At 43.6% G+C, this 13,241-nt stretch overlaps 1 protein-coding gene across 1 annotated transcript in view; it reads left to right on the forward strand.

Moving 5' to 3' along the window:
• The window catches only part of LOC114050669 (3-hydroxyisobutyrate dehydrogenase, mitochondrial-like), a 141,525-nt gene that overhangs the window by 19,786 nt on the left and 108,498 nt on the right, over positions 1-13,241 (forward strand). Inside the window, exons 3-4 of the mRNA XM_027872530.1 lie at positions 4,912-5,021; positions 8,226-8,347. Of these exons, the coding sequence (XP_027728331.1) occupies positions 4,912-5,021; positions 8,226-8,347 (232 nt within the window). The remainder of the gene's footprint in view (positions 1-4,911; positions 5,022-8,225; positions 8,348-13,241) is intronic.

Consider the following 13,241-nt stretch of genomic DNA (forward strand, 5'->3'; position numbering starts at 1 on the left):
TACTGCCCAAGGTTCAGGCCTCTTGCCCAGCCTCTCTGCTGGTCCACACTTACCACTCCAGACTCTCTTGGAGTTAGGACTCTTTGGAGTCCCAGGGAGTGTTGTTTGGGACTGGGTGACAGTGAGGATGTCCTTTACGCCATGCTGCCGTTGCTTGTAACAGATGCCGCAGGGTATCTGAGGCTAGGAAGGATAAGCTTGGGGCTTCAGAGTCAGGAAGGTTTGAGAGCTAGGAAGAGCTGTGGCCTGGTTGGTACCTGACCTTTGGGCAGAGGATGGGGAGGTCATCCCCTGCCTTTCCTAGTAATCTAGTGCACTATTCAGTATACAACGCCTTGGTCAAGGTGTTGGAAATGAAAAGGAGTTAATTAAAAACTGAGAAAATTAAGATAGTCTTAAAGTTTGCCACCAAGGGGGCCATTAAGCCCATTCTGGCATCATTAAAAAAATCTACGCCCTTTGTTTTTCCATGATATTAATTTCTTTTTTGGGGGGGAGGGGTTAGGCAATGGGGTTAAGTGAATTGCCCAGGGTCACACAGCTAGTAAGTGTTATGTGTCTGAGGCCAGATTTGAACTCAGGTCCTATTGAATCCAGGGCTGGTGCTCTATTCACTGCGCCTCCTCGCTGCCCTGATATTCATTTCTTTTAAGAAAATCTTTATTAATGCCTTTTATTTTTACATCACTTTAGTTTCCCAGTATGACCTTCCTCCTTCCTTTCTCAGAGAACAATTCCTTATAACAAAGAAAAAAAAGAGTTTGACAAAACTAACCAAGTTCCACATTATACGTAGCATTCCACACCAGTAGTGTCCCATCTCTACACAGAAGGTAGGGGTGTGCATTCTCATATCCCTTCCTTTGAGCCAAGATTTGGCCTTCATAATTCGACAGCATTCAGTTTCAGTGTTTTTGGTTCTTTTCATTTCCATCGTTAAAGTCACTGGGTATATTGATTTCTTGGTTCCCCTCACTTCATATTGCCTCAGTTCATATAAGTCTTCCTTTGCTTTTCTGAATTCTTCATATTCTGCATTTCTTACAGTGCAATGCTAATCCATCATATTCATGTCTCACAGTCTGTTGGCTGTTCTCTAATTGTTTCTATTACAAAGAGTGCTGATGTAAATATTTCAGTCTATATGGGCCTTTCTTTTTATCTTTGACCTTGTTAGGGTATGAATTTAACAGTGGGATCTCTGGGCCAAAGAACATAGACATCTTAGGCACTTTCTTAGAAAAACTGCCCATTGCTTTCCAGAGTAGCGAGACCAGTTCACTCACAGTTTGAACAGCAGTAGGCTAACGTGCCACCCAGGTAGTGGGCTTTAAGCTCAGTGTAAGATGGTAGCCCCATGCTGGCCTGCAGCAGCAGACATTCATCCTGTGCACCAGCTGCCATGTTTATCTTCCTCATTGCGTCATTCCGCTGCTGTTCTTCAGTTGTTCAGTCATGTCTGACTCTGCATGACCCCATGGACCACAGCATGCCAGGCCCTTATGTCCTCCACTCTCTCTCACACTCTGTCCAAGCTCACGTTCATCGTTTCCATAACACCATCCGTCTCATCCTCTGCTGTCCCCTTTTCTTTTTGTCTTCAGTTCCCAACATCGAGGTCTTTTCCAGTGAGTCCTGTCTTCTTGTTATGTGGCCAAACTATTTAAGCTTCAGCTTCATTATTTGACCTTTCAGTGAATAGTGTGAATTAATTTCTTTAAGAATTGACTGGTTGGATCTCCTTGCTGTCCAAGGGACTCTGAAAGTGTTTTCCTGCACCACAATTCAAAAGTGTTGATTCTGCGGTGCTCAGCTTTCTTCGCAGTCCAACTCTCACAGCTGTACGTTGCTTTTGGAAAAACCATAGCTTTGATCGTGTGGAACTTTGTCAGCAAGGTGATGTCTCTGCTTTTTAGTCTGCTGTCCAGATTTGCCACAGCTTTCCTTCAAAGGAGCAAGTGTCTTTTCATTTCATGGCTGCAGTTGCTGTTTGCAGTGATCTTTGAGCCAAAGAATCTAACACTGCTTCCATTTCTTCTCCCTCTGTTTGCCAGGAAGTGATGGGACCGGTTGCCAAGATCTTAGTTTTTTTGATGTTAGGCTTTGAGCCAACTTTTGCACTCTCCTCTTTCACCCACATCAAGAGGCTTCTTACTTCCTTTTCACTTTCTGCCATAGAGTGGCATCATCTGCATGTATGATGCTGTTGATATTTCTCCTGGCAACCTTAATTCCAGCTTTTGATTTGTCCAGCCTGGCATTTTGCATGATGTACTCTGTATGAGTTAAATAAGGTGACAATGTCCCGCCTGTCATACTCCTTTTCCAATCTTAAACCAATCAGTTGTTCCATGTTTGGTTCTAACTGTTGCTTCTTGACCCACATACAGTGTCTTCAGGAGACGAGTAAGAGGATCTGGTACTCTCATCTCTTTGAGGACTTGCCACGTTTTATTGTGATCCACCCGGTCAAAGGCTTTAGTCTAGTCAGTGAAGCAGAAGTAGGTGTTTGTTGGAACTCCCTTACTTTTTCCATAATCCAGTGAATGTTGGCAGTTTGGTCTCTGGTTCTTCTGCCTCTTTGAAAACCAGCCTGCTCAAAAACTAGTGGTACTCGATTGCCTGCCAGATGACTTTCTACTTATATAAGGAGTCCACACTCCTTAGTCTGCCATTTGAGGCTCTCTCAATCTCCCTGCAGCATACCTTTGTAGTTTTACTCCTTCCCTCTCATGCGTTCTCTACCCCAAATAGGACTACCCATTTCTCAGAGAGGTTCCATCTTTGCTTATGCTGTTCCCCATGACAGCCATGTACCCCCTTGCTTATGCCCCTTTTACCTATTTGCCTCTTAAAATGCACCCAATCTTCAGAACCCACCCAACTTGAAAAGCTTTCCTTGGAAAGCTTTGCCTACTGCTCCTGGTCATAAATGATGATTTTTACCTTACAGTTCTCAGAGCACTTTGCATGTAGTGGTCTAATATAATAGAATGTCTGTTCTGTTTTGTTGTATGTTGTGTGCGTGGAGGTATGTTGGAGTGGAAAGAACTTTTTACTTTTTGGTTGAGTACTTGGGTAACCTTGGGCAAATCATTTAACGTCTTTTCAAACCTCAAGTTCTGACTTTTAGGAATAATAAACTCTGTGAGGATAATGCTTTGTAAACTCTGTAAATGTGAGCTGCTGTTACTGTCCACTCCGCTAAATTGTAAGACCCTTGAGCAGAGGGGCCGTGGGCTGGTGCTTCGGTGTCCCTTCAGCAGACTGGTCGTATCTCGTTCTGAGTCAGCCACGATCGTCCTGCCGACGTGATTAAGAACTCTGAAGTGCCTTCGTCTGCCCAGGCCCTCCTCTCTGCCCTGTCCTCTGCTCTTCCCACACCTGTACTTTGTCCTCTCAGTGACCTCTGGTTCTTCCTCCCCTCGGTGCTGGCTGCACTTTCTTCCTCTTCCCTTCTTCACTACCTGGCTTCTGCCCTTCCTTCTTCTCTTCTTCCTCTAACTCCATTTTGGGTGTTAGACTGTAAGCTCCTTGAGGGCAGGGGCTGCCTTTCTTTTCTCTTGCATTTCTCATGCTTAGCACAGTTCTTGGGGCATAAGAAATGCTGCATAAATGCTTGTTTCTGTGCTGCTGTCCCACTTTCCAGCCTGTCCTTCCTTCATGCTGTGGCTGTACTTGCTGTTCCTTACCTGCAGTTCTCCACTTCCTGTCTTTCTGCCCTTGCAGATTCCATTGCCCGTACCCGGATACCCCATCCTTCTCTCAGCCTCTTAGAATCCCTCCTTTCCTCCAGAGCTCAGCGCAGACGCTGCACCAAATCTTTCTAGATCCTTCCGACTACGAGGGCTGTACTCCCAAAGCTGCCCGTTTATTTTATATAGACTTAATGTATGTACCTGTTGTCTACTATGGTACAATAGAAACTTCCTGTGGTCAGGGACTGGCTCTGGTCTATGTTCCAGTGCTTAGCACAGTGCCTGGCACAAGTAGGTGCTTAATAAATGTTGATCAATCATATCATCAGGGTCTAGCATGGTGCTTGGCAGTAGTAAGCCTTATGAAATGCTTATTGATTGGTTGATAACAGGTGCTTAAATGTTCATTGAGTGACTGAAATACAAAAAACGAAACAGCCCCTGTTTTCAAGAGGCTTGTGTTCTCTTGTGGGGACACCGTACTCTTTCATTCCAACCCAGTTATGCACAGGGATGGTCAGTCACCCTCTTAGTCTCACTGTCTTGGTCACAAATGCTTCTCTCTTGGCCTGACCCTTCCTCCATATTGTTCTTGCCTTCAAATTTATTCTTGTGTCACTCTGTAGGTTTCTGTTTGCTAGAAGAGGATGCAGGCTGGCAGTGAACTGGCTAGAGGTCTTGGCTGAAGGATGCCCTCCTCCCCCTCCCCTTCAGTTTCCTTTGGCTTCCCACAAACCCACATTGTCAGTAATGTATCTGGGCTGCTCTGCCTGACGTGTTAGAATGTTTTCTTTAGCCAGCCAAAGTATATGACCAGCGAGTTTCCAGTCTAAGGCATTAAGTTGGAGGAACCCGTGAGAATTCGTGTGTCTGTTCCCAAGACCGCTATGGTTTGCCCTTTCTCTCATAGCTCCCTTCACACTTCTTAAAGTAAACAGTGCACTTTGATTCCATAGAAACGGGATTTGTAGGAATAGAAGGAATGTGTCTTTTAGACAGTGAAGTCATGGGTTGATCTTTTTTTTTTTTTTGGTTATCTCAAAGTAAGCATATGTGTTTATCTAACTATCTTGGGTATTACCTTTTGGCAAAGTAACTGTAATTGTGCATAATTGTGTTCTAGCAACTGTCTGAGCTTTAATTTTAAAGCAGGCCTAATGCTGTGTGCGTGTTTTACATTAAAATAATGACTTGTGTAATTTTTTTTTAAAAGGTGGTGTCTTCCCCAGCAGATGTAGCAGAGAGAGCAGACCGAATTATTACGATGCTGCCTACCAGCAGTAATGCCTTAGAAGTTTACACGGGACCTAAGGGGATTCTCAAGTACGTATCTGCATGTTCTGATGGAGCTTTCAGGTTCTTCCTTTGAACCATTAACAACATATGTATTATGTTTTTCTCTTTCTTTTCGGGAATTTTCCTGTGTTTTTGTTTGTTTATTTTGTTTTGTTTTGTTTTGTTTTTTTAACAGGAATTTTAGTTTTGCCACTAACTCCCTTACAACTCTCTTTGGATGTTTTTATGTTTCTTTGTTTTTTACTTTTGATTTTATTTTTTAATTAATTAATTTATTTTTAGTTTTCAACATTCACTTCTGTAAGCTTTTGAGTTTTAAATTTTCTCTCCCTTCCTCCTTCTCCTCCCTCCTCCCCAAGACAGTGTGCAAACTGATATAGGCTTGTTTTTGTATTTCTTGCTGTTATGTCTGTTACTTTAGCTCTTTTAAATAGTCTGCCTGCTGCGACTTGCATATTTAATAATCTTTATTTAATTTAATTTAAATTAATTTAATACTAATAATTTATATACTATTATATATGATATAATATAGAATATATAATAACATATAATAAATATTACTATTTAATAAAAATTTAACAATATTTTGAAGCTTTCTTAATACTATTTATGTTTGAGATGAAAGGAGTTGAATGTAGGGTTTCTATGAAACACTGATAATTATTGGGATCATCAGAGTTAATTAATATTTATTGAAGGCCCATGGCAGGTCACATTTACAGGAAGTACTTTTTTTGGGGGGGAAAGTATTCAAATATAAATGAATGAATATTATATGAACTATTGATTCAGGAATTTATCATCCAGGCCAAAGTTTTTGAACCCTTGAAAATGCACAGATCCCATTTTCACTGGGCTGTGTGGCTCCTCTGTTTTCTTGCCACCACCTGTCTGGTGTTCGTAGTCATCAGGACAGTGCTCCTGTCCTCGGTGGTGATTGTTTTCTGGCTTCACCCACTTCTTACTTCTCGAATTTGAGCTCCACCATGTAAGTCCAGCAGACACTGGGAAATGCGTGGCAATGGCTTAATTGGAAGGCTTCAGTCTATGGAGTTCTCCGAGTTTTCTAGTTGGCTTTCAAATGTCAAGAGTTGGTAGACTTTGGAGGTAAAAGTTTCTTATTAATATCAGAGAATTAATAACGTAGGTATTGAGATTACATTGGAAGGTATTTTGGGGGTGTGCTGTCATACTGTGGCCCTTGGCCTTCCTACTTAGGGTTGTTTATATTTCACCTCTTGCTAACATGCATTTTGTGAAGTTTCACTAATTGATGTGTTAAACCTGAACACGGGAGGTCTCTTCTCCCACTTGCATTGAAGGGTGCTTCTGACACCCAGTCGGATGAGATTGTCAGAGTTCTGCAGCCAAGCAGTAATTCACACCTAAACATTTGAGGAAGGATTGTTCCAAGTGTTATGTAGAATTTATATTGAAGTCCAAGACTTGTGAATGAAAGGGAAAGTGGATATTTTTGACTGAAAAACAAGGCAAAATGTTTATTACATTTTTTTAAAAAAATGTCCTTACAACATATTTTTAAAAATACTGTAGATTAAGACAGTTCCAAAGGACTCGTGATGAAAAATGTTATCTACATCCAGAGAAGGAACTATGGAGTCTGAATGCAGATCAGAGCATACTATTTTCTCTCTTTTTTCTTTCTCGTGTTTTTCCCTTTTGTTCAGATTCTTATTTCACAACATGACTAATGTGGAAATATATTTAATATGATTATACACGTATAGCCTATATCAGATTGCATGCCATCTTGGGGAGGGGGGAAGGGAGGGAGGGAGAAAAATTTAGAACTCAAAATCTTATAAAAATGACTGTTGCAAACAAAAACTAAGTAAATAAATAAAATACTTGTAGATTGCGCAGTATAACTTGGTTAACCCTGTAGATACAGAGCAAGTGTGTTCTAGAGAAGTTTATCAAACCAAATTTTGTCTAAGATTCCATTTTCCTTAACTTATATTGTGTAATTGGATGTGAATTCTTTTGAATTCTTGGTGAAAATAGTTTTAGTTCTTAAGCTTGTCACATCCTACCTATATCAGGGGCTCTGGCCGTTCTCTCGCGAGAGAGGAGGATGATGGCCCTGAGCTAATGAGGGAGGGAAGGGATTTCTGGGCATTAGACAAAGGCATCGCAATATTGTCTTGTCATTAATAGCGATGGATCAATGGGAATTACTTGAAGAGAAATGTTCTGCTTTTATTTTTGTTAATAATAGCAACTTGCACTCAGATTGCATTGTAAGATTTCCCAAGCTCATGGCAAACATGATCTGATTTTATCCTCCTCACACAATAGCAGGGACGGCTCTTATTAGCCCCATTTTACAGATGAGGAAATGGAGGCATATGGAGATTTTTTTTTTTTAAGTCTCTTGCTCAGGGCCCCTCAACCAGTAAATGTCTGAGGCTGGAGTTGAACTTGGGGCTTCTGTGCACTGTGCACCCCCTCGCGGCCCCGCTGCAGTTAGAGAAAGGGGACATCATTGCAAGAGAGAAATGCAGTGGAAGTGAAGGATTTTTTTTTTCTTATCCCCTTTTATGTTAATTCAAGGAGAATGAAAAAAAAAATGGCGACTCTCTATGGGATCCCCAAATTTATTTGCCTGGTACTTCCCCTTTCAGCCAGTTTTGTTATCATTTCAGAAAAGCTGCAGTGCCCAAAGTAAAAGAAGGTTACTGTGTCAAAGGGGGTAGACGGGCGCTCTTCCTCTTTCCCTCTCCTCCCCCCCGTTCCTCCCCCCTCCTTTCCCTCCACTCTTCTTCTCTCTGTCTCTTCCTCTCCCTCCCTCCCTCAGTCTCTTTCTCTGTCTCTGTCTCTGAATCTTTATCTCTCTGTCTCACTATCACGTATGGTTTATCTAGGAGAAGCTGTGTATAGCGATGTGAAATTTGCACATGTGGCTGGTGTGGGACAAAGAAGCTTGTTTTCTCCGTTTGTGCTCACGTTAGTGGTGACCGTGTCGTCTCGCTTTTTTTTAAACCGACATCAGTGAGACTGATTGCTCCTATTGTTTATGTGCTTGTCTGTTTTTTCTTCTTTTCAGAGAATGGGGGAATAGCCCATTATTGGGGAGCACCCTTTGATTTGGCTTAAACTGCTCCATTGCTTTGGAACGATTGGCCAGAGTGCTAATGCCATATGTTTTTAATGTGAAGTGTCCATTCAGGACAGAAAATGACAGACATTTTTTTATGTATTTCTTAGGAAAGTGAAGAAGGGTTCTTTATTAATAGATTCCAGCACAATTGACCCTGCGGTGTCGAAAGAGCTGGCAAAGGACGTGGAAAAGATGGGGGCGGTTTTAATGGATAGCCCTGTTTCTGGTGGTGAGTAGCAGCTACACTGAGTTGCCCGCCTGGCTGTCTGCCTGTCTGTCTGTCTTCCTGTCTGCCTATATATCTGCCTACCTATCTACCTGCCTGTCTGTCTGAAGCAGCAGCAGCTGCCCCTCCTGGCTTTAGGAGAACCCAGGGCATCTCCTTCCCCTGCCCCTTGTCTCGAGGATTGCCGTAGAACTCTTAATTTCCCAGACTCTCAATTTATGGGAGACAAAGCAGATTGCTGTGCCCCCCAGTCCTTTGTGGCAAGGAGGGTAGAAGCTATGCCAGAAGTTTGGAATTTATGCTAGAAAATAGCCCAGGGCAGGAAGAGGCGCATTGTAACAGCCACACCCGCCATTTTGCTGTGTCTGCTTTTGTGTGATCAGTTTTTTTATACTTAGACTGCTTAGTAGTCATGATGCCTTGTAGTGTCACTGAAGTTTTTGGAAACTTCATGTAATTTTTTGAAATGAACAAATTAAAAGTAATCACTTAGGGAATTTTGGAGTTGCCTTGATTTTTGTTAACTGGTTTTTAGGTATACAGCTCAGTAATTGATGCAAAGTATGTCATTTCAGAATGATTCTGTCCCCTTTGCCTTTCCACTCACACTGGCAGCACCCTAATTCAGGGCCTCCTCACTTCTTGCCTGGTCTGTCTCTGCCTTCAATTTCTCCTCACTCTGGTCTGTCCACAGAAAGGCCAGATGAGGGCCTGGGATGGGACCTCTGATGTTTGTAGTGTCGGAAACTCCCAATGAGGAAATGCCCTTTGCCAATAGTGGCTGGCACTTTCTCTGCAGCTTATGTCTTAGAGACCTGAGAATTTAACCGACTTACGCAGGGTCACACAGCCAGCCTGGGTCCGAGTCGGCCTCAACCTCAGTCTTTCTCGGCTCCAAGGCCAGCTCTCTGTCTCCTGTGCCAGGCTGCCCATCATTCTTCACGTGTCTGCCAAAATCAGGTTCCTAATGCACAGGACTAACCGTGTCCCCCAGCCTCTCAGCTCTTCCTCGGCCCTCTGTTGCCCGTGGGATTGAACGTAGGTGTTCTCCCAAGCATTTTGGGGCACCAGTAGTCAGGCTCTTGTCTCCCTTTCTGTTGCAGTGCCAGGCTACCTTTGCAGCCTGGTTTTCTCCCCCCCCGCCCTTTAATTTAACACATATTTCAGTTAAACTGAACTGGGGGATATTTTCTGATCATGTGCTTCCTTGACTTCATGCAGGCAGTCTGTCTCCTTCCTGGAGCTGAATCTGGTGTCAGTCCTTTGTCTAGGTCCCTCCTTTTCCCATTCTGTCCATTTGTGGGCCTGGCACAGACACAGAGTCTGAGGTGGCACAGACTCAGTGGCCATCTCGTTCGGACACGTTTCTAACCCTGGGATGAGAATCCCCTCCACGGCACCCCCTCCGGGGGTGGAGTTGTCAGCCTCCTCCAGGAGTGTCTCGTTCTACTTTTGGCCATGATGTTGCTAGGAAGCCTCCGTCTTACACTTGGCATCTCCTGTCTCCTCTCCTTATTCTTGCTGCTGGGACTGAAGAGGAGAAGGGCATCCCTCTTTCACGCTATGGCCTTTTCAGTACTTGAAGACATTTATCACATCCCTCAGAGGCTTCTTTTGTTCAGGTCAAAGATACCCAGTTCCTTCAGCCAGCCTGTCGAGCCCTCTGATTGCCTTGTGGCTTTCCTGGGAGCTGTCCGTTTTGTCTGTGTCCCTCCTAAAATATCATTCAGAAGTTTAGAATCCACCAGAACTCGTCGTCTAACTCAAATCTCTTCAAGTCTAGTAGAATGGAGGTTTCTTGAGGGCACAGGCTTTTGCATTCATGTCCTCAGTGCCTGGAACATAGTAGGCACCTAGTGAATTCTTGCAGCTTAACCAACTGATGGGTTATCCAAAGGATAACTTGAGGCCCTGTGTTAAATGCTTGGCTGACATGTAAACATACGTGCTTATAACCATTTCCTGACCAACCGGTCTAATGACCTTGTGGAGAAAAAAGGAAGGAGCTTAGCTTAGCACGATTTTCTAAATGTTTTATGGATGCTATTTTAAAAAATAATTAGTTTCTTCCCCATGACTCTCCTTGTAAACCCCTGCCCAACAGAACCATCTACAGGAACAAAGTAGGCGCAGTCTCAGCCACACCTGGAAGTGCGGTGCCGCTCTGCCCCTGCAGACCACCACCTCTCTGTCAAGAGGCAAGAAGCGAGCTTCACCATCAGCTTGATGGAGCAGCCTCTCTTTCTCAAGAGCCAGAAATCCTCTCTCCATGATCCGGTGCAGCAGGGCAGCGCTTTGTTAGTACCCGAACCGGATCCGCTGGCGCCGAGTTTGCCGGGCCCGTTCTCCTGCCTCTTGGAAACAGGGGCCAGCCCTGGGGCACCTGCTCTTCTTTGCCATCAGGTGGCCGATCAGCACACGCTTCTTCTTTTTTTTTACGCTTAATAAATGTCTATTTAATTAAATGTTTTTTAAACTTGAATCTATCTGAGATTGTGGAAGGAGAAGGCATGATTCTCCATCTGTAAACAGTTTAGGCTAGATGCGTGTATAAGGATCTTGGAAGACAAGCGAAACAAAACAGATCAAAACAGTACTCAGGCATGACAGAGATCATCACCCATCCACCAGTAAAAAGAATCTGCCCATCTTTCTCCTGTGTATAACAAGATGGACTACGTGTTTGGCATGTTTGATAGAATTCAGACATGTGGAAGCGCAGATGATAGTATTTGGTGGTGGGTTTTTCAGGACAAAATATTCACCCTAACTGGCAAACTAGACCTTCTGAATAGTATGATAAGACAGGTTTTTTACTTTCTTTTTTCATTTCCTTCACCAGCTCATTCTATTTTTTTAATTAATTAATTAATTTTTAGTTTTCGCCATTTACTTCCACACGATTTTGAGTTCAAAATTTTCTCCCTATCTCGTCCCTCCCCCCACCCCAAGATGGCATGCATTCTGAATACCCCTTCCCCTAATCTGCCCCCCCTTCCATCCCCCCCCCCCTTCTCTTATTCCCTTCCCCTTCAGTTTTCCTGTAGGTCAACACACATTTCTAAAGTGTCTCCTGGGTACCAGGCACTGGATTAGGCCCTGTGCAGATGATGGTGAGAAGGAAATAGTTCTTGGCCTTCTCTCCAGGGAGACAAATACATGCGATCTTGTAGAGAGGGCCAGCAGAAGCACAAGAACCTAGCCGCAGGTTCTTCCACTGCCTAAGCACGTAGTTTGTTCTGGCCCGGGACCTGGAGTCAGCTGCCGGATCTGAAGAGGGCGGGAGTGATTTTGTTTTGTTCTCGTCCCCTCAGCGCCTTTCACGGGGTCCAGCGTAGAGCGTGTCCTCATTAAATGCTTGCCAGCTGATTGAGCTGGATGGAATTTCAGCGCCCTTCAACCGTTTCTGTTCCTCCTTCCCAGTGCAGTGATTGGACCCCAATGAGGCCTGTAGCCTTCTCTCTGGTTCCTGACATCCCTATCTCGTCTGTCCATGGTATATGTTAGAGGACATTCATGTCAGGCGAAACAACAGAAAGAGACTCGATGGAGACAGGGTGTCCTGAATGGAATGGTGGTGGAAGGGTGCAGAAGGACCCATTTTCTCCTAGCTTGAACTGTCCCTAAGTCAGTGGGACCCGAGGACTTGGACATTGAGAAACTCTTAAATTCGTATTTATCACGTGTATTTTTAGAAGCATTTCACTGATGCCTTTCTCCTCTCTGAGTCATTTCTCACCTGCTCTAGATCATACTCACACCTGGGACACAGAAAAGCAAACCAAAACATGAATTCCGTCACTTTGTTCATGTTCACCCCTGATCTCTCCATTGTGTGGAGGTACGTTTTGTTCTTTCCTTTTCAGGATCTTGTAGTTCAGCTTCCTTTGAATCATCTTTCATTTACATTGCCATGGTCCTTGTGCTTCATTTTCCACTTTGTTTCATTTTCTATTCGCCCCCTTTTGGAATGAAGAGGGACATAATTACAAAGTGGGGCACTTTGGAAAACTGAAAAGAAGGTGTTAGAAGTGTGTGTTAGTCCGTACTGTCAGATAAGTCAGACAACAACGGTCTGCCATTAATCCACGGTGATAGAGGACATCCTCAGCATTGGCACACCTTCCACAGTGCCAGCTCACAGCCCATGGGTTCCTTTTTATCCAGTGGAGATCAGCCAGGTTTTATCACAAGTTTCCCACAGAGGGATTTCCCAGATGTGTAGGAGGTTTTCTTCTCCTTGCTCCCTCTGTATCACAGGGACATCATTGGGCCACTCAGTTTGTTTCCTTCTATTGACAGTATGTGAGTGTTCCACTCCCACCTTCAGTCTAGATTTCCTCAGAGATGGCTTTTGTGCTGGGTGTTCCATGCAAGTCATTGATAGGGCCCTGCTGGTGCCTGCTTCTGCCTGCCATGGCCCTTCCATCACCCCTTGAGTTATTTGCTCCCATAGTTCTGTGATCATTGTGTTCTGGAGACCATGGGGGTTACTGAATGACCCCTCCTACTTTAGGTTTTGTGTTGAAACAAAAGGTGCCTTTAACAGTCAACAAAAGAAATTTTTTTAAACCTTAGCAGGAGAAGGATCTTTCTTTCAATTTCTATTTTACCCTCTGGTTCTAAAATATCAGGGCAGTTTTCCTTGATAATTTCTTGAAAGATGATGTCTAGGCTCTTTTTTTGATCATGGCTTTCAGATAGTCCACTCTCCTGGGTCTATTTTCCAGGTCAGTTGTTCTTCCAGTGAGATATTTTACATTGTCTTCTATTTTTTCATTCTTTTGGTTTTGTTTTACAATGTCTTGATTTCTAATAAAGTCACTGGCTTCCAATTGCTCCATTCTAATTTTTAAGGAAGTATTTTCTTCAGTATTTTGGACTTCCTTTTCCATTT

Source organism: Vombatus ursinus, unplaced genomic scaffold (assembly GCF_900497805.2).
Source record: "Vombatus ursinus unplaced genomic scaffold, bare-nosed wombat genome assembly UNPS02014799.1, whole genome shotgun sequence".
Lineage (NCBI taxonomy): Eukaryota > Metazoa > Chordata > Mammalia > Diprotodontia > Vombatidae > Vombatus > Vombatus ursinus.